This window comes from Salmo salar, chromosome 29 (genome assembly GCF_965601325.2).
Source record: "Salmo salar chromosome 29, fSalSal1, whole genome shotgun sequence".
Classification (NCBI taxonomy): Eukaryota; Metazoa; Chordata; class Actinopteri; order Salmoniformes; family Salmonidae; genus Salmo; species Salmo salar.
The window spans coordinates 10,670,401-10,689,316 of NC_138319.1; the positions used below are offsets into that span (position 1 = coordinate 10,670,401).

At 41.3% G+C, this 18,916-nt stretch overlaps 1 protein-coding gene across 3 annotated transcripts in view; it reads left to right on the plus strand.

Moving 5' to 3' along the window:
• ptprn2 (protein tyrosine phosphatase receptor type N2) overlaps nt 1-17,768 on the plus strand; it is a 284,202-nt gene extending 266,434 nt beyond the window's left edge. For 2 of the 3 annotated variants that reach the window (XM_014180660.3, XM_014180658.3), the window contains 5 exons: nt 883-1,049; nt 3,940-3,993; nt 6,563-6,627; nt 10,772-10,845; nt 14,582-17,768. In XM_014180660.3, coding sequence (XP_014036135.1) covers nt 883-1,049; nt 3,940-3,993; nt 6,563-6,627; nt 10,772-10,845; nt 14,582-14,653 — 432 coding nt within the window. In that variant the 3' untranslated portion in view covers nt 14,654-17,768. The remainder of the gene's footprint in view (nt 1-882; nt 1,050-3,939; nt 3,994-6,562; nt 6,628-10,771; nt 10,846-14,581) is intronic. The other variant, XM_014180659.3, reaches the window with a different exon arrangement.
• The last annotated feature ends 1,148 nt before the right edge of the window (nt 17,769-18,916 follow it).

Consider the following 18,916-nt stretch of genomic DNA (forward strand, 5'->3'; position numbering starts at 1 on the left):
AAACTAAAACTTGGTTCTGTTTGAGACACGCCACGAGCTGCAAGTCCCCTCCTTATTGGATACAATCCCACACGGTTGCTTGAAAGACGAATGAGGAGATATTAATCAAAGATAACTAACTAAAAACTAACTAGGCTTCCATTTTTATCTGTGGATTAATCGTCGGAGTAGAGAAACACACGATTGTTGCAGAATTTGACAAAGAACCAGCTAAAAAAGTGACCGTATTCATGATCAGGTTAAATAACAACTCAATGTTCATCTCCCATGACAAACTGCTAGCAACACCTATCTAGCTGAATGTCCATGAATGTTTCATGTGTGTTTTGACCTGTCCCCAAATTAGTATAGTTGGTGTCATGATCGCATCCGGTGTGGATAGACAAAATCAACATGCACATGATGGTGCATGAGTGGTCACTGAATGGTTTGATGAGTATGAAAACAATGTAAACCATATGCCATGGTAGTGTCAGTCACCAGATCTCATCCCAATTGAACACTTATGGGACATTTTGGAGCGGCGCCTGAGACAGCGTTTCCCACCACCATCAAATGATGGAAGGATGGTGTCGCGTCACTCCAATAGAGTTCCAGACACTTGTAGAATCTTTGCCAAGGTGCATTGAAGCTGTTCTGGCTCATGGTAGCCCAACACTTTATGTTGGTGTTTCCTTTATTTTGGCAGTTACCTGTACCTGGTAATACTGTAGTTCTCACCACAGAAATAGAATCACTAGAACGGACATCTCTATTCAAGTAATTAGTGCCATAATGGGTGTACCCATGAATTTACTTGTCAAATTGCCATGGCCAGAGGTTTTAAGCCTGTTCTGTTGATTCTATTTCTATTGTTCTCACTCCCTTCCCTTGTCTATGCAGGTGAACCTGGTATCAGAACACATCTGGTGTGAGGACTTCCTGGTCAGGAGTTTCTACCTGAAGAACCTGCAGTCCAACGAGACGCGCACCGTCACGCAGTTCCACTTCCTTTCCTGGGTGGACCGCAGCATCCCTGACTCAGCCAGGATCATGCTGGACTTCCGTAGGTAGGCCACCTGTCCCCGTCTGACCAACGGCTGCTCCTTTTGTCTCTTGTAACTTTCCCAGGTTTTCCAGAACCCCCCGCTTGGAGATTTCCAGGTATCTTGCTTATTCCCTCCTAATTCTGGGAATCTTCCAACCGGGATTTGTAGGAATTTGGGGAAAGTAACCAGAATTTTGTAACCTTAGGGGTGATATGAAAACGCTCCTTTTGTTGTTGCCCTGCTTTCACTTGTCTACCTGTTCTCTCCGCTGATCTTTTCTCTTTAACTCCTGCAGAGAATGGGTTTATATGGCTGTTCCTGTAAGACTTATGTTTCTGCACTACTTCTTTGATCGTAGAGCTATTTTCTCTCCTCTGCTCATGCAAGGCAGCAAATTAAACGTCCTCATGGCATGTCTTGAATTTTTTTTTATTCAAACAGCCAATTAAATGGTAAATGTCAAACTAAAAAACCTGGGCGAATGGAAGGGAAAGCCAATGACTGTCTAACCTCTCCTTCCTTGTTCTTCATCTGATGTATGCTGGCAGAAGAGCCGCAATAGGCCCCCAGGGAAACACCCTGAAAGGAATGGGAAATCCCACTCCAAATAAGAATATGTGCCTTCAGATGTGTGGATGGATGGAATTCTATCCTCCTTCGTCACAATTTAGACCAGAAAAAAAAACAAGTTGATAATTGCTTTGTTCTTCTGTGATTTTTTTTCTTCTCATATTTGTGCTGTATTTAAAACTGAAGTGCAAAAACATGATGTCCAAGAAAGGCACTAATTCTTTAGCCTATCATCTGAAATCTCCCTGACCTCTACTGGTGCTGAAAGCTCGTACCTACACTCTAAAAAAAATGCTGTATTGTTTGGTTGACCCAACTGCTGTGTTGCAGGCACTGGGTCACTTAGTTGGGTTGTTTTCTTTAAAAAATGGGTTATTGATGCTGGGTGCTGGGTTATTGGTGCTGGGTGCTGGGTTATTGGTGCTGGGTACTGGGTTATTGATGCTGGGTACTGGGTTATTGATGCTGGGTGCTGGGTTATTGGTGCTGGGTGCTGGGTTATTGGTGCTGGGTACTGGGTTATTGATGCTGGGTACTGGGTTATTGAGACATTTACTCTAATGGGTGGCCAATAAGATCTAGCTGAAAGCCACAGCCTAATACGACACGCCTCCTGAAAATAACCCTTAGGATTACGTTTTAAAAAAAAGACCCAGCTGCTAGGTCAAGCCAGCATGAGAGTAACAAATACCCAATTGATGGTTAAATTAACCCATGTTTGGGGTAATCCCAACACCCCAATTTGTTGGGTTATTCACGCTACCCAACTGGCTGAGTGAAAATACTGAAGTCCGCTTCATGTTTAATAACGAATACAGAACTCAGCTGTGGCGGGGCTTGCGCTCTTGCTGGTACGTAAGTCCATCTAATTGGAGTAGCTCTGCAGGTTAGAGAGAGCTCCCCATGCTAAAAGGGTAATTGCTATTTCACTAGAGGTCATTTGGTATCCAGCCCCCTCACTACGGTAGGGGGCTCATGTAGAGGAGGTGAGTAGGATTTGCGCTCTCACGATAAGGTAGCCCTTACCTGCGACTTCAAAATCAGTGTCACCTTCAGCCCATGAGGAAATGTCCTCTTGGTCTAATGATTTAAGGGGTTGGTTTCCCGGAGCAGGAGACCAGAGTTCAGGATCCCACCTTTGACCCTCATATCCCCACAATGCACCGCTCGTGTAGTGGTTTTGGCCAACTAAGAAATTAGCGGTTGCCAGTGTCATTTTTGTGACGTTGCAGCTAGTAATATGAGCCCAGTTGCATAGTCACAAAAGTGATCATTGGAAACCGTGTCTCTTCAGCCAGGCCTGTGCGCACACTTTCTGTCTCTCTCTCTCTCTCTCTCTCTCGCTGCTCCTCTCACTTTCACTTTTCCACCCCTTTGGTTTGCACAATAACTCCCACCACCTCTGTTCACTCTCAAACTACTCAAAATGCCTGGTTTGTTTGATAAATTACCTGTAAAATGCGTTTTATTTTTCGTCTTACTTTGATGACGTTTTTCTTTCACAAACAAATGCTCCTTCTCATTGTTCAAAAAGTGTTATTCATTTTAATGTTCATTTTAAAATATGTAGTAAATGGAATATGGTTTGTTATAAATGTTATATGCATGCTAGGTCACAACAATTATATGCTACTGTATATCACATACAATGCTAGTATTTCATCAATTACTGTATATAAAATTATAATATTCCTGTGTAGGGTTAGAATTTTTTTTCCTTTTTAAACGTCATTGAAGTTTGAAAAAAAACAGCCTCTTGTCTAAATGACCTCTGAGCATTTAGTGTAAAAAAAAATAATACTAATAAAAAGAAATAAAACAGGACCGATGTAGCCAGTAGTTTCCATGGCAACAGCTGGGTGTAGACGGCTAGTTGGCTCCCACTGTGTGTCTGTGGTGTGTAACATTTATAATTGTGCAAGGTTAATGCGTTGCGGATCACAACATCTTACCACCGCATCCATCATGGCAGTAAATACATGTCACAATATGGTGTTTTAAATTACCCTTCATTCATTCGTATTGTTCAACATAGAATACTTTTGCCCTCACATTATTTTGATTGGCAAGGGGCCTCGAAAGGTTCAAAAATTACTGATTTACAAAATTTTAGTTTTATAATTTTTTGTTGTCTCTAAAAGTACAAACTGAATTTTTCCTGATCGTTGAAATACAGTAAGCAGCATGTGACCCTTTTTTGTGAGTCATCCACATATTTGATTTGGTGATGTGCAATACACTATATGACTTTTATCTAGTAAAATTTAGCAGATGTGCTCCAAAACATGTGCTTGTTTTGAAGTGTGACATTAATAGCAGACTTTCTTCTGTTTTATTACAGAAAGGTTAACAAGTGCTACCGGGGTCGGTCTTGTCCAATAATTGTCCACTGCAGGCAAGTATATTACAATAATTATAACCTTGTAACGATGCTCTGGCTGAATGGGTGTCAATTGCATTACATGACAGACTGAGAATATACGTTCCACTACATATTTATTTGGACAGGGAAGTGAAAACTTTTAATTTGACTCTATGTTTCAGCATTTTGGATTTGAGATCAAATGTTTCATATGCAGCTACAGTACAGAATGTCACCTTTTATTTGAGGGTATTTTCATACATCTCTGTTTTACCATTCAGAAATGAAAGCACTTCATGTATCTCGCCCCCCATATTTGAAGGTGTCATATGTATTTAATTCACCTATATGTAAATTAAAGTAGTGACAATTTTTGTATTTGGTCCAATTTTACTAGCAGGCAATGATTACATAAAGCTTATGACTCTTCGAACTTGTTGAGTGCGATTGCGGTTTGTTTTGGTTGTGCTTATGTTGTGCCTAATAAATAATGTATTTTGTTACTTTTATTGTAAATAAGAATAGAATAGGTTTTTGAACACCTACATTGATGTGGATGCTACCATGATTACAGATAATCATGAACGCATTGCGAATAATGATGAGTGTGAAAGTTACAGAGGCATAAATATCATACCCCCCCCCCCAAAGAAAATGGTAACCTCCCCTTTTATTGGGAATGGTGAGAGGTTAGCATGTCTTGGGGGTCTTTGTGCCTCTGTAACTTTCTCATCATTATTCACAATTCATTTATGATGACATTTATAGAGTCACAAGCTTGATGTAGTCATTGCATGCTTGGAATATGGGAACAAATACTGAACTTTGACACATACAGTAAAAGTGAATTTTCCTAAATACTTATGACATCTTCAAATGCAGGTTGGCATTTATTGGGATGACTCATGTACAGGAGACAGCTCTGCAGCGTAGTCACTAGCTGGCAAGGCCACAAAGTTATACAATTTGATTTTAAACCTAACCCTGACCTTAACCCTAACCTTAACAATACTGCTAACCTTATGCCTAACCTTAAATTAAGACCAAAAAGCATTTTTTTTCCTTCATGAATTGTTACAATTTATAGGCAATTTTGACTTTGCAACTGGCCCATCTAGCGGAAATCGCTCTGCCTCCAGGACAAGATTCATCCCAATAACCGTCAACCTGCCCTTCAAATGGGGGGACTAGATACATAAAGGGCTCTCATTTATAAACTGTAAAACAGATATGCACAAAAATACCCTGAAATAAAAGGTGACATTCTGTACTGTGGCCTCATATGAAGCAATTGATTTCAAATCCAAAATGCTGGAGTATGGAGCCAAATCAAATGTTTTAGCTTCACTGTCCAAATAAATACATAAGAACGTATAGGAAGACACAGTTAGACACACAGTTACCTAAAATATTGATATTTTTATTTTTGGGATCAGATTCACTGACCGTACAAATGTGTACTTTTGGAAACCATATTGCACCAATATATTTTTCGTTTTGTTTAGTTAGTGAAGCTTCACTCGTTATTTCGTAGCAGGTAACTGCCTCCATATCTTTAATAGTGTTCAGTCATGCACGAAGAGTTTCTGTCTGTCCGTCTATCTGGCCATAGAGGTCTCTGCCTGGTCTCTAGATGAGAAACAGTGGATTAAATAAACAGTTGCGCTCCTCGCCTCACGCCGCTCTCTCGGTCTCTCCTGTTTTATTGGCTTTGCCTTTATTAGAGAGATAGTGAACGCCTTGTTTGCAATTAACATGCAGACAGATTGAATGCCCGGCAGGCACAAAGACAGGCTTTTCATGTGTCTATCTCTGGTGGAATAGCAAAGCAGGCTCCCCAAAGCTGCCCTGCTAATGGCCTCTGGCCTCTCCGCCTCTCCTCTGCTCCTGAGGTGCCTGTCTGCTACACGCTCGCGCTGCTGCTGCTTTTGAAAGCTTTTGTCCCTCATAACGCCAGTTCCAAACCACTCCTCTCTATAGAAGTATTTGGACCACACACACATGTATGTGTACACACACACAGACACACATTCTTGCACACGCACGCACGCACACGCACACACGCACACACACGCACACACACACGCGCACACACACACACACACTCACACGCACACACACTCACACACACACACGTGCATGTTTTGCTAATTTGTTCTTAAAAATCTAAACACTGCAAATAAATATGTTTATATTTTTATAATGATGACAACTTTGTACGCAATGGTTATTACAGCTTTTGTTCATATCTTATGTTCTTCAATTTAATATCATTATCAAATGGGTAATGTATGGTAAATAAATTTCGGTAATGTATGGTAAATAACTGTGGGTAATGTATGGTAAATAACTGCTATTTACCATACACAACCCATTTGTACCCGCGTGTACTACTGTACAGTAAGCAATGTAATATATATTTTGAAATGCTCTCCTCATCATTTGTATTTCCTCAGACTTTACAGCAATAATGCAAGACATTCTAAATGAGCTATTTCATTTCATGTAAGAGGCAAACACTACTGTTGTATTTGAGGGATCCGCTCTTTGTCCTTTTTCTACCCCACTAATGAGCGTCTTCTTCTCTCTGGTTACTTTGCAGTGACGGAGCTGGCAGAAGCGGAACGTACATTCTGATTGACATGGTCCTCAATAGGATGGCTAAAGGTAGGAGTTGATGGGCCTCTCCGTCTTGCACTTTTTCTGCTTGTGTGGAGACGTTGCCATGGCAACGGCGAAACGCCTCCATTTTCAGCCGAAGGTCTTGGGACGCATTAGAGGGTGACTGAGTGAGGCCTCTGCTGAAAACTCTGGGAGGGATCTCCAGAAAGGAGAAGAGAGGGAGAGAGAGAGGGTGAGGGAGAGAGAAAGACAGTGATAGGAGGGAGAGAGCAATAGCATGGCTACTCATAACTGAAATTAATTATCATAAACATTCACAAAAAAACAACACTCCTTGGCCTTAAGACCATGATTGTGTTTTTGTACATATTTATTTCTTTGAAATTTCTTTTAAAAAAGGGTCATTTTTCAACTGTTTTTTTTCAGCCATCGCCAATGTCAAATTCATTCCCCTGTAAAGGGCAAGTTAATTTATCATAATTATACAGTATATATTCCATCTTAATTTGGCTTCTCACAAGATGCAAATATTGATATATTAATCGACATGCATATCACACAACCACCTTTGAGTATGTTTTCAGAATATTATGCGCATATAGTATGACCGATACGACCTCCGACGAGACATCAAACATGCAAAAGGACAATATGGGAGGAAGGTGGAATCCTATTACACTGGCTCTGAAGCACTTCATATGTGGCAGGGCTTGCGGGTTTCAAAGGGAAACCCAGCCGTGGGATGCCCAATGATGCAGAACTCCCAAACGAACTAAATGCCTTTTATGCTCACTTCAAGGAATACAACACTGAGTCTTGCATGAAAGCTCCTGTTGTTCTGGATGACTGTGTGATCTCGCTTTTCATGGCTGATGTGAGTAAAACTTTTAAACAGGTTAGGGTACATTCTCAAAGCATGCGCAGACCAGCTGGCAAGTGTCTTCACGGACATTTTCAATCTCTCCTTGTCCCAGTCTGTAATCCCAACATGTTTCAAGTTGACCACCATTATCCCTGTTCCCAAGAACTTCAAGGTAACCTGCATTAATGACTATCGCCCTATAGCACTCACATCTGTAATTATGAAATGCTTTGAAAGGCTGGTTATGACACACATCAACACCATCATCCCAGACACCCTGGACCCACAATTTGCATACTGCCCCAACAGATCCAAAGATGATGCAATCTCAATTGCACTTCACACTGCCCTCTCCCACCTGGACAAGAGGGGAAATAACTATGTGAGAATGCTGTTCATAGATCAGCATTCAATACCATAGTCCCCTCCAAGCAAATTACCAAGCTAGGGACCCTGGGACTGAACACCTCCCTCTGCAACTGGATCCTGGACTTCCTGACCGGCCAGCCCCAGGTGTTGAGGGTAGGCATCAACACCTCAGCCACGCTGACGCTCAATATGGGGGGCCCTCAGGGGTGTGTGCTTAGTCCCCTCCTGTAGTCCCTGTTCACCCACGACTGTGTGGCCACGCACGACTCCAACACTATCATCAAGTTTGCTGACAATACAATGGTGGTAGGCCTGATAACAGATGGTGATGAGACAGCCTACAGGGAAAACTTGTGGTGTGGTGTCAGGACATCAACCTCTCCCTCAACATCAGTAAGACCAAGAAACTGATAGTGGACTATAGGAGAAAGGGTGGCGAGCACGACCCCATCCACATCAACAGGGCTGTTGTGGAGAGGGTCGAGAGCTTCAAGTTCCTTGGCGTCCACATCACTAAGGATTTAACATGGTCCACATGACAGTGCCCCTTCCCCCTCAAGAGGCTGAAAAGATTTGGCATGGGCCTCAAATTCTCAAAGTTCTCAAGTTCTACAGCTGTACCATCGAGAGCATCTTGACTGGCTGCATCACCACTTGGTATGGCAAATGCGCTACTGAGGGTGGTGAAGCATTACAAAGAGTGGTGCGGACAGCCCAGTACGTCACTGGGGCTAAGCTCCCTGCCATCCAGGACCTCTATATCAGGCGGTGTCAGAGGAAGGCCCCAAACAATTGCCAAAAATTCCAGCCACCCTAGTCATAGACTGTTCAGTCTGATACATATCCAGCAAACGGTACCCGAAGCATCGGCTCTCTTGAGACCGTTTTGACCCCCGAGCCATAAGATTTCTAAATAGCCATAAGACTGCTAAATATTGAATGAAATGGTTACCCGGACTATCTGGCCTGACCCAATCTATGCACACTCAAAAGACTATATATGCACACTATATACACACACACTCACTTACACACACTACACTGACACTCTCACACACATTCACAAACACTACATACGTACACACACACACACATAACACACACACACGCATACCGACACAACTCAAATACACATACGCACACACAGATACACACACGATTGCACATCACATGCCTCTGCTACTCTGTTCTCTATTTTACTTGTATTATTATCTATCCTGATGCCTAGTCACTTTACCCTGCCTTCATGTAAATATCTACCTCAAATACCTCGTACCCCTGCACATTGATCTGGTACTCCCTGTATATAGCTCCCTTCTTGTGTATTTTATTCCTCTTTTGTTAGTATATATATTTTTTATTTTTTATTTTAATTATTATTATTTTTTACTCTGAATCGTTGGGAAGGGCTCGTAGAGAAAGCATTTCATGGTAAAGTCTACACCCGTTGTATTTGGCGCATGTGACAAATACAATTTCATTTGATTTGATTTACTATACAACACCAGGCTCTGTATTGCATAATGAGAAATAACTCCAGCAGTGGATACAATAGATGTCCCCCTATGCCCCCATGCCCCTTGGCCTCCCACCCCTATCAGAGCAGGTCATCCGTACATCTGGCCCTGACCCTGGCCACCTCCTTCTCTGTGTCTTTGGACCCTTGCTCTATAGCTTTGGTCTTAATAGGGGAATCAAAGGGCAGAGTCAGGGTAGCATGGTCCTGCTGGATGAGGGTCTTTCTCAGGCTGTCACACACATCCCTGTTCTGGGGTTCAGGCTAGAGGTTTGCGATGGGGCGTGGGGCTAGGGTTTGGGTTTGGGCTGTGGCTGTAGCTAGTGGTTGTGATTGGGACTGGGCCTGGGACCAGACCCACAAGTTTTTGTTATGTTGAGCAATGAGCAACCCAGACCATGAGCGGCCTATCCCTCTTTGTTTGGTGTGAGGCTCATCTGGTCTTGAGAAGTGTGAGGCCTTGTGTTCCCAAACAGAATGAAAAGCCCGGGGGGCCCAGACATAAAATCCCTCTTTCACCTTCTTCTTCTTCTTCCTCCTCCTCTTCTTCATCTTCTTCTCTCCTCCAGAGTGAATTGTACACAAGAATAATTTCACTCCGAAGCCTTTTATTGTTGGAGAATTTTCTCCCCTCTTAAACTTGAGAATCCAACACTTCTAAAACATGAAAGTTGTATTGGATCACTTTGAGCTGGGAGTCCAGCTGCATTAACCGGCCCCTTCTCTCCCTTCCCTCTCTCCCCCTTTCAAAACGTCTTTAAGGGCTCTGGGCTTTCTCTCCCTCTATTTCTTTTTTTGGGAGTGAATCTCAAATGAGCCCTCATGGTCCCCTCCAACTCACCATTTATTAGAGACTCCCACAGTAGTCTGGTTGTTGAAGTTGTTCAAGCTAAAGGTGAAAGGAGATTTCAAATGAGAGTTTATTGCACGTTGGCATTATTCAGTCTATTACAGCTACTCAGCTCACATAACTTGCAGAATTTTAAAATGACACAAAAACATTTATTGTATGGTGAAGGTCAACTATATCACATCTAACACATCTCTCATATTTTCCCACATCATACGAAGTATAGCAAATTGGCTTGATTTTCCATTCATTTCCGATTATCTCAGACATCAGAATGCAAGCTTCTGAATCACAGTTGGGCATAGTGCAATTTTATGCCTGCTACTACAATACATGGTTCTTATTCAAGCAGGGCACAGTTTCTTTGATTGCATCATTGATTGTACAATATTCCCTGCCCCAGAAATATCCCCATGCATATATTATTCTAGTGAAAACAGTCAGTGGCTCCTTTCCAAGTCTTTCGAGGGATGAATGTAATAATTTTCAATCGCCATGCCTATCCAAAGGGAGCCGGTAGAAAGGAGATTGACAGATGTGAGCTGGATTACTCTGCTGCTTTGAACTCAGTCCAATGTGCGGTCTGTTGCAGGTGCTAAAGAGATTGATATTGCCGCTACCCTGGAGCACTTGAGAGACCAAAGACCCGGCATGGTCCAGACAAAGGTAAGGTCCCTCGCTCTGAGGGAGGGAAGGAGGGAGTGGGGAGAGGGGCGAAGTGGGGGGAGTTCATGTCATTCACAAAGAGGTGCATCTAGTTCACGGGTAAGCGCACATTAACATGATTGGTTGCTTGAAATTATCAAGACCATTTATTTATTGGAGGAGCTTTTGTTTAAAAGATTCTCAGTCAGTTCATATTCAAAATCACACATGAGGAAGTTTATGTCCACAGACACTGAGGGCTGGTTTCCCAAACACATATTAAGCCTTGTTCTGAACTTAAAAAGCATGCTCAATGGAGAAACCCCTTTTGAAATAGCTTTTTAGTACAGGACTAGGCTTAATCTCTGTCTGGGAAACCAGCCCTCAGAGTTAAAGATCTTAGCATTTGGCTTTTTTTTGCAATATCCAAAACTCATGTTCTCCTACAAAAACTCCTGCCATACCTTACTTTATTATTAACCTTTAGACTGACGAGTTACCATACCCGGTCTCAGGGATGGCTAACTCTGGAAATCTCTTCGGTCTCCTCAGTGTTAGGTAAATCTGCTTTTAGTTTCTTTGCATCCCATGTATGGAACAATCTAGAGTTCTCTACAACTGGATGTTCTGGTGCCTCTCGGGCAGTTCAAAATGTTGATTGGGGACCTCTTTGCTGATGAATGTGATTGTTTTTCTTGAATGTAGAGGAGACCTTGGCCACACTTTTTACTTTTGTGTATTTCTCAGCACCAGTAAATCATACAAGATTCTTTTCAACATTAATAGAAAGACCAAGGTCTTGGGTTGAAATAGGGAGCGTTTTTTATCCTTATAAGCAGTGCTTAATTTGAGCCAAGCAGAACAGGATCCACTTTCGACTGTTTCGTTCCGGAACCTCCAGTATTTGGCTGGATCCGGTACCTCTCGTGGCATTAAAAATAATTGCCACATTTTACAACGCTCTCCACAGTACATTTTCCAAACACATTTTGATACGTAGGTCAAAAAGATATTTGTGTTTACTGGAAAGGGAGGCCTTTATAGCAACATCACAAAAGAGCTTGGGATTTGTTATATAGTGGCAATGTCCCCGAACAATATGGTTATAATGGAGTTGATAGTGACCAGGTGGATGAGTTCTTTCAAAGAATTCACATATTTTGATCTTAAAAGTTATTACACACAACCAACCCGTGAGACAACTAACCCCGGTCTCCCCTATTGTAATTTTTCATATATTAGTATTATATTGTATTTTGTAAATGAATATGTATGCAGGGTTCCCTTGTGAAAGAGACCTTGGTCTCAATGGGACTCCGTGTTAAAATAAAGGTAAAATAAATAAATCCATGTAATTCTTGCTTGCCTCTAGAATTTAGAGTAGCCTCCTAACTCCCATTCCTCTTCTCTTAAAGGTTGAGTAAGTCGGAATTGTGTCCACAAATGTACCCACGTTTATATTATATGTAAATAGTTTATGATTAGTCAATGCTACAGTATAATATCGTTATTTTTATACCTCTCCCTATTAGCTGAAATCGTATTTTTTTTTCAAACGCCATTTTAGCTGTCACACTAGCTGTTCGATCCGAACCGATTCACAAATCATGGGAATTTGTCACGCTATGCAAACATGGCCTCCGCTCTGAGGCAGGTGTTGCTAGGCAACCCATGGACTTGCCCAAGCAGGCCCCAGCTAAAGCCAGTGTGAGAAACTTGCTAGAAAGCGTGTCTGTGATGAAACGAAATAAATACTGCACTCTGAACCCCACAACTTCTTTGCTAGATTAATGATAGTGTTGTTAGACAAAGTACGGAAATGGAACGTCAAAATCGTGATGTAGTTTTATTGGGATTTGCAGCTGTTGCGGGTAAGTAATGCATCTGCTAGCTTCTGCAGTAACTGAACGTTACTCATCCTTTAACTAAAAATAATCTTACTCATTTACCTGGGAGTGGGGGAGGTTTGAAACATCTCATTACAAGCAAGTCGGTTCCCTGGAGAATATGTGTATTTAAACAGACCATGCTCGCTCATCTATGAATACTGAATTATGATGGGCAGCGAAAGCTTTTTGTGTCGTTTAAGACGGCTGCATTTAGCTCTGGAAATATCAATTAAGGCAATCAGGGCAAAATTAGGCTGTATCGCGTTTATCAAAGTTGTTTACTGGAGACGTCCTGAAGTTTTTATTTATGTAAATTAAATGGATTTAATGCAGCTTTCGCTGGATCATATTTACCAGTTACCCAGGTATCTGATTGGAGCTTGTTAGGAAAGGTTTCGTTTTGGCAAACGTAAATGTTAAAAGCCTTTCACTAAAACATCTAAGTGCAAATTAAATTACAGCAGAGAACTAGCAATATTATTGATGCTACTATGGTGCCTCACAGGTTCATCAAGAGGACTGCTTTTAGCTGTAAAATATATGCAACATTAGCTGTTCTGGGTCTTAGATATAGATGTGTTAGATTTTACATTGTTGAAAGAACACTTTTTTCATACCAATAGATAATATACTGACTATGCTCATGAGCAAGTCTCCTTTAACTTTGTGGGAAAGACAGAGGTTTAACTCCCTCCAGTGGTCGAAATGTGAAACCCTCTTCCTAGGCCACCATAATGCCTACCGAGACAGCTTAATCAATATGTTCCAATGCTTAAAGATTTGTGGAATTTCTTTAAAAAAAAAAAATGTTTTAATTAACTATCGCTATTAAAGGTATTTTATGAAGACCTATACAAATAAGAACAACCTAAGCAAAAAAGTATTGACATTACTTGTTGTAAAGAACTCCTCAGTATAGATTTTATTTTACTCCGGGCAAAAATGTGGCAGGTTTTGTGTTGACACATCTGAAGTCTGATTCTTGCAAACGCCTACCTCTCCTCAGTGAGTTTATTTTAGCGCCTGAAGCCTGAGTGAGAGTTGAGGAGTGGAATGTGAAACAGTGCGTCTTCAGGGTGAAAAACGATCGGTCCTGTTGTGCTCCTGAGGGAGCACAGTGAGTCACACACATACACATGCACACACGCTTGAGAGAAGAGTTGACTTAAGCCTAGATTCAATCAGATCAAGCTTTAACCCGTGCTAGCTGACACCCGCATAGTTGGTGTTTTGGAGGTGTCGGAGGCATAAGTGCGTTAAAGCTGTCAAATCGGTGAGTGGCTTTTCTTGTTGTCATTGTCATGAAGCCACACCCGTTCCACCCACTTTAGAGGTTCAGAACGATAAAGTGAAGGCAATGGGGTGATTCCTCACGAAACAAAAACAAAGTGAGACCATGATTTTGGGGATTTTATCCGTATAAGGGTCCTTTGTTGACATATATTTGACATTTGTATATTGAAGCATAATTAAGAAATAATGAATTGAAGTTGGAACATTTGTGACATTTTGGCGTTACCCAGGCCTTCTTTAAGACTCCATAATGTTTCATCTGTAGGTGCTACAAAGCAAAAGTTGGTGTCATACAAAGCTTTACCACTTCCTCTGTAACAGTATTTTAATAGTATTAGAGTAGTATTTTAGTAATTTCTTTAGTATGAATACTGAAAACTATAAACATAAATATTGAAAATCTTTTTTTTTTTTTTATTTGGAATGAAATGGTATATATATTTTTTTCAATATATTGTTCAACAAGTGGTAGTTATAAAAAGTGTCACTCAGATATGAGTCACTGGCAGTCCTATACCTTTACACTCACCGCTGTCCAACTCTCTCTCGTTCTCTCTCGCTCTCTCTGTCCACAGGAGCAGTTTGAGTTTGCGCTGACAGCCGTGGCGGAGGAGGTGAATGCCATCCTAAAAGCACTTCCACAGTGAAACTCGACACCGCAGCGCACCGCACCATGCCATGTCTCGCTGTCTAAACACACGTTCCTCTGCCCACTCAAGACTGACATCTCGTCCATGTCCCAAATGGCACCCTATTCCCTACGGAGCGGACTACTTTTTTTTTTTTTACCAGGGCCTATAATAGGTTGCCATTTGGGACACATACCTCTTCTCCTGCTTTCTCTCTCCTCTGATTCTCTCTCTCTCTCAATCTCTCTCTTGGTATACTTATGAATGCTGTGCCAGATATTTGACCGACCTGGTCTTCTTAACTGTGATGTATTCTGTTTGCAGTTGTTATCGAACATATGTTTTAGTGCCACTAACAGATAGCTAGACAAGATAACGTGTGTTCGCTCTCTCTCTTTGTGATCTGAATAATGTGTTAAACTTAGCATCAGATACTTGGTTATTGATGTGATGAATATGATATTGTATTCAAGGCCCAAACATCTGTGTCCTGTATATAGAGAAGATGCTTAAGAGAATGATGCCGAAGCGATCTTTACTATTTAAGTTCTAAACCAGATACTATGACCCCGTTCAAATACAGTTGAAGTTGGGAGTTTACATACACCTTAGACAAATACATTTAAACAGTTTTTCACAATTCCTGACATTTAATCCAAGTAAAAATTCCCTGTCTTAGGTCAGTTAGGATCACCGCTTTATTTCAAGAATGTGAAATGTCATAATAATAGTAGAGAGAATGACTTATTTCAGCTTTTATTTCTTTCATCACATTCCCAGTGGGTCAGAAGTTTACATACACTCAATTAGTATTTGGTAGCATTGCCTTTAAATTGTTTAACTTGGGTCAAACGTTTCGGGTAGCCTTCTACAAGCTTCCCACAATAAGTTGGGTGAATTTTGGCCCATTCCTCCTGACAGAGCTGGTGTAACTGAGTCAGGATTGTAGGCTTCCTTGCTCGCACAAGCTTTTTCAGTTCTGCCCACAAATTGTCTATAGGATTGAGGTTAGGGCTTTGTGATGGCCACCCCAATACCTTGACTTTGTTGTCCTTAAGCCATTTTGCCACAACTTTGGAAGTATGCTTGGGGTCATTTTCCATTTGGAAGACCCATTTGCCACCAAGCTTTAACTTCCTGACTGATGTCTTTAGATGTTGCTTCAATATATCCACATAATTTTCTTCCCTCATGATGCCATCTATTTTGTGAAGTGCACCAGTCCCTCCTGCAGCAAAGCACCCCCACAACATGATGCTGCCACCCCTGTGCTTCACAGTTGGGATGGTGTTCTTAGGCTTGCAAGCCTCCCCCTTTTTCCTCCAAACATAACGATGGTCATTATGGCTGAACAGTTCTATTTTTGTTTCATCAGACCAGAGGACATTTCTCCAAAAAGTACGATCTTTGTCCCCATGTGCAGTTGCAAACCGTAGTCTGGCTTTTTTATGGCGGTTTTGGAGCAGTGGCTTCTTCCTTGCTGAGCGGCCTTTCAGGTTATGTCGATATAGGACTCGTTTTACTGTGGATATAGATACTTTTCTACCTGTTTCTTCCAGCATCTTCACAAGGTCCTTTGCTGTTGTTCTGGGATTGATTTGCACTTTTCACAACAAAGTACGTTCATCACTAGGAGACAGAACGTGTCTCCTTCCTGAGCGGTATGATGGCTGCCTGGTCCCATGGTGTTCATACTTGCGTATTATTGTTTGTACAGATGAACGTGGTACCTTCAAGCGTTTGGAAATTGCTCCCAAGGATGAACCAGACTTGTGGAGGTCTACAATTGTTTTTCTGAGGTCTTGGCTGATTTCTTTTGATTTTCCCATGATTTCAAGCAAAGAGGCACTGAGTTTGAAGGCAGGCCTTGAAATACATCCACAGGTACACCTCTAATTGACTCAAAGTATGTCAATTAGCCTATCAGAAGCTTCTAAGGCCATGACATAATTGTCTGGAATTTTCCTAGCTGTTTAAAGGCACAGTCAACTTAGTGTATGTAAACTTCTGACCCACTGGAATTGTAATATAGTGAATTATAAGTGAAATAATCTGTCTGTAAACAACTGTTGGAAAAATTACTTGTGTCATGCACAAAGTAGATGTCCTAACCGACTTGCCAAAACTATAGTTTGTTAACAAGAAATTTGTGGAGTGGTTAAAAAAACGAGTTTTAATGACTCCAACCTAAGTGTATGTAGACTTCCGACTCTCGAACTGCATCCTTCCGTCCTTGAGGTAACAGATCTGTATATGATTGGATCGGTGTAAGCAAGGTTATCGTCCTATTACTTCCACCAATCCAACCAATTCATAAATGTGATTATTGTACTGAAGGTTGGAAGGAAGGATATATTCCTGAAGTATTTGAACAGGGCCGGTAAGTGAGGTTTAGTTGTTCTCTTGTGCAGGCATTCTTGCAGCAGACTGTATTCATTTGTTTGACATTGTTATGTATATGAATGTAATATCGGGAATATTTAAGCGTCACCGAAGTATAGTGATTACAAATAGAGTGATAAATATAGCTATTAACAATATGATATGATTAAGCTGAATTATATTGACATTGTTCATTATATTTGTTTTGTCCTTTTAATTGACAGAATATTGTGACATGTGTACAGGTGAAGTCCAAAGCCGGGGTGTCAAATATGCAGTGAGGGAGTCCCATCTGGCCTGCGGGTGGTTTGGGTGGGTGGAAATATTTGTTTGGGGGAGGGGGAAATGAACTTCATTTACTTTAAAATTACTAAAACCAAATCGAAACTGTAGAAATTATAATGGACCTACACTCATACAGTTTCTTGACTGCGTCCAGCTAGCTAATAATACACCGAAATGAAAACTAGACAGTCAGGATGATTAGAAAATTCCAAAAACGATGGATAGAGGACTATAATTTTTTTTTTAAAATATAACCAATTTTCAGTGCGGCCCTCTGGATCTCGTTGAAAACCGAATGCAGCCCCTGGGGCAAAATGAGTTTGACACCCCTGATGTATAGAATATAAATGATTGGATCCCTGTAGTGCTATTAAAATGTTTACTGAACTCTTCAATGAAAACCATATATTTTGTGTGAAAATAAAAATGATATCAGATTGATAATAAACCATAGAACGGTTGATCACAGATTTGTCTGTCATTTTTTTCCACTAGCTCTTTAGAAAACATTCAAAGGAGTACTTATGGTATTTGTATAAGGGCACAAGGCGAGACCCAAATGCAGACACAGAAGGCAGATTGTAGAGCTCCGATATTTATTATAACAAAGGGAGTAGGCAAAGGCAGGTTGGGGACAAGCGAGAGTTCATAAACCAGGTCAGAGTCCAAACAGTACCAGACGATAGGCAGTCTCAAGATCAGGCCAGGCAGGGGTCAGAAACAGATCCAAGTCCAAAAACAGTACAAGGGGATAGGCAGGCTGGTAGTCAGAACAGGCAGAGTGATCAGGCAGAGTGGTCAGGCAGGCGTGTATGGAGTCAGGACAGGCAAGGGTCGAAACCAGGAGGACAAGAAACAAACAGAGACTGGGAAAAATAGGAGCAAGGAAAAACAATGGTTAACTTGGCAAACAAGACAAACTGGCACAGAGAGACAGGAAACAGAGATATACACATTGGGGAAAATAAGCGACACCTGGAGGGGGTGGAGACAATCACAAGGACAGGTGAACCAGATCAGGGTGTGACAATTTGATGAACAGTTAAATAAAAGATGGCTTCGTTTACCAGAGAGCCGGTGAGTGCACTGACTGAATTCCATGCCTGAAATTAAGGGCACTATTCAAACTTCAGAGATATGGATTGAATAGAGCCCTAATGCTGCTTTTCAGCTGTAACACTGTTGTTACACTAGTGTATACACCCTTATGTTATACTGGAGAAATTGTGTTTCCATAGCTAGGGCTGACAATTAGGACTAGTACAGCATAATCAAAACAGTTGCTTTGTGAGAAGGTATTGAAGGTCACAGTACAGTTAACCATAGTTATGTAAATGCAGGTTGAAAAGTCCATCCCTGGACAGATTAAATGATTGTCTTCTTACCGCATTTTTCAGATGAGAGAGAGGGCAGGCTATGAAAGCGAATCAGCCCAGTATTTTACCCAATGAGATCCTTTGGGGGTAATATCAGGCGTGAATGGTCTGGGAACTTCTCAGTACATGGTTGAGGTATAAGGGAAGCCATAGCCTATACGGGAGACAACAATCAGATTGTCTTCATTTCAATCTCATATCAGGTTTGTGTATCCTATTGCACCGAGGGCACTGATCA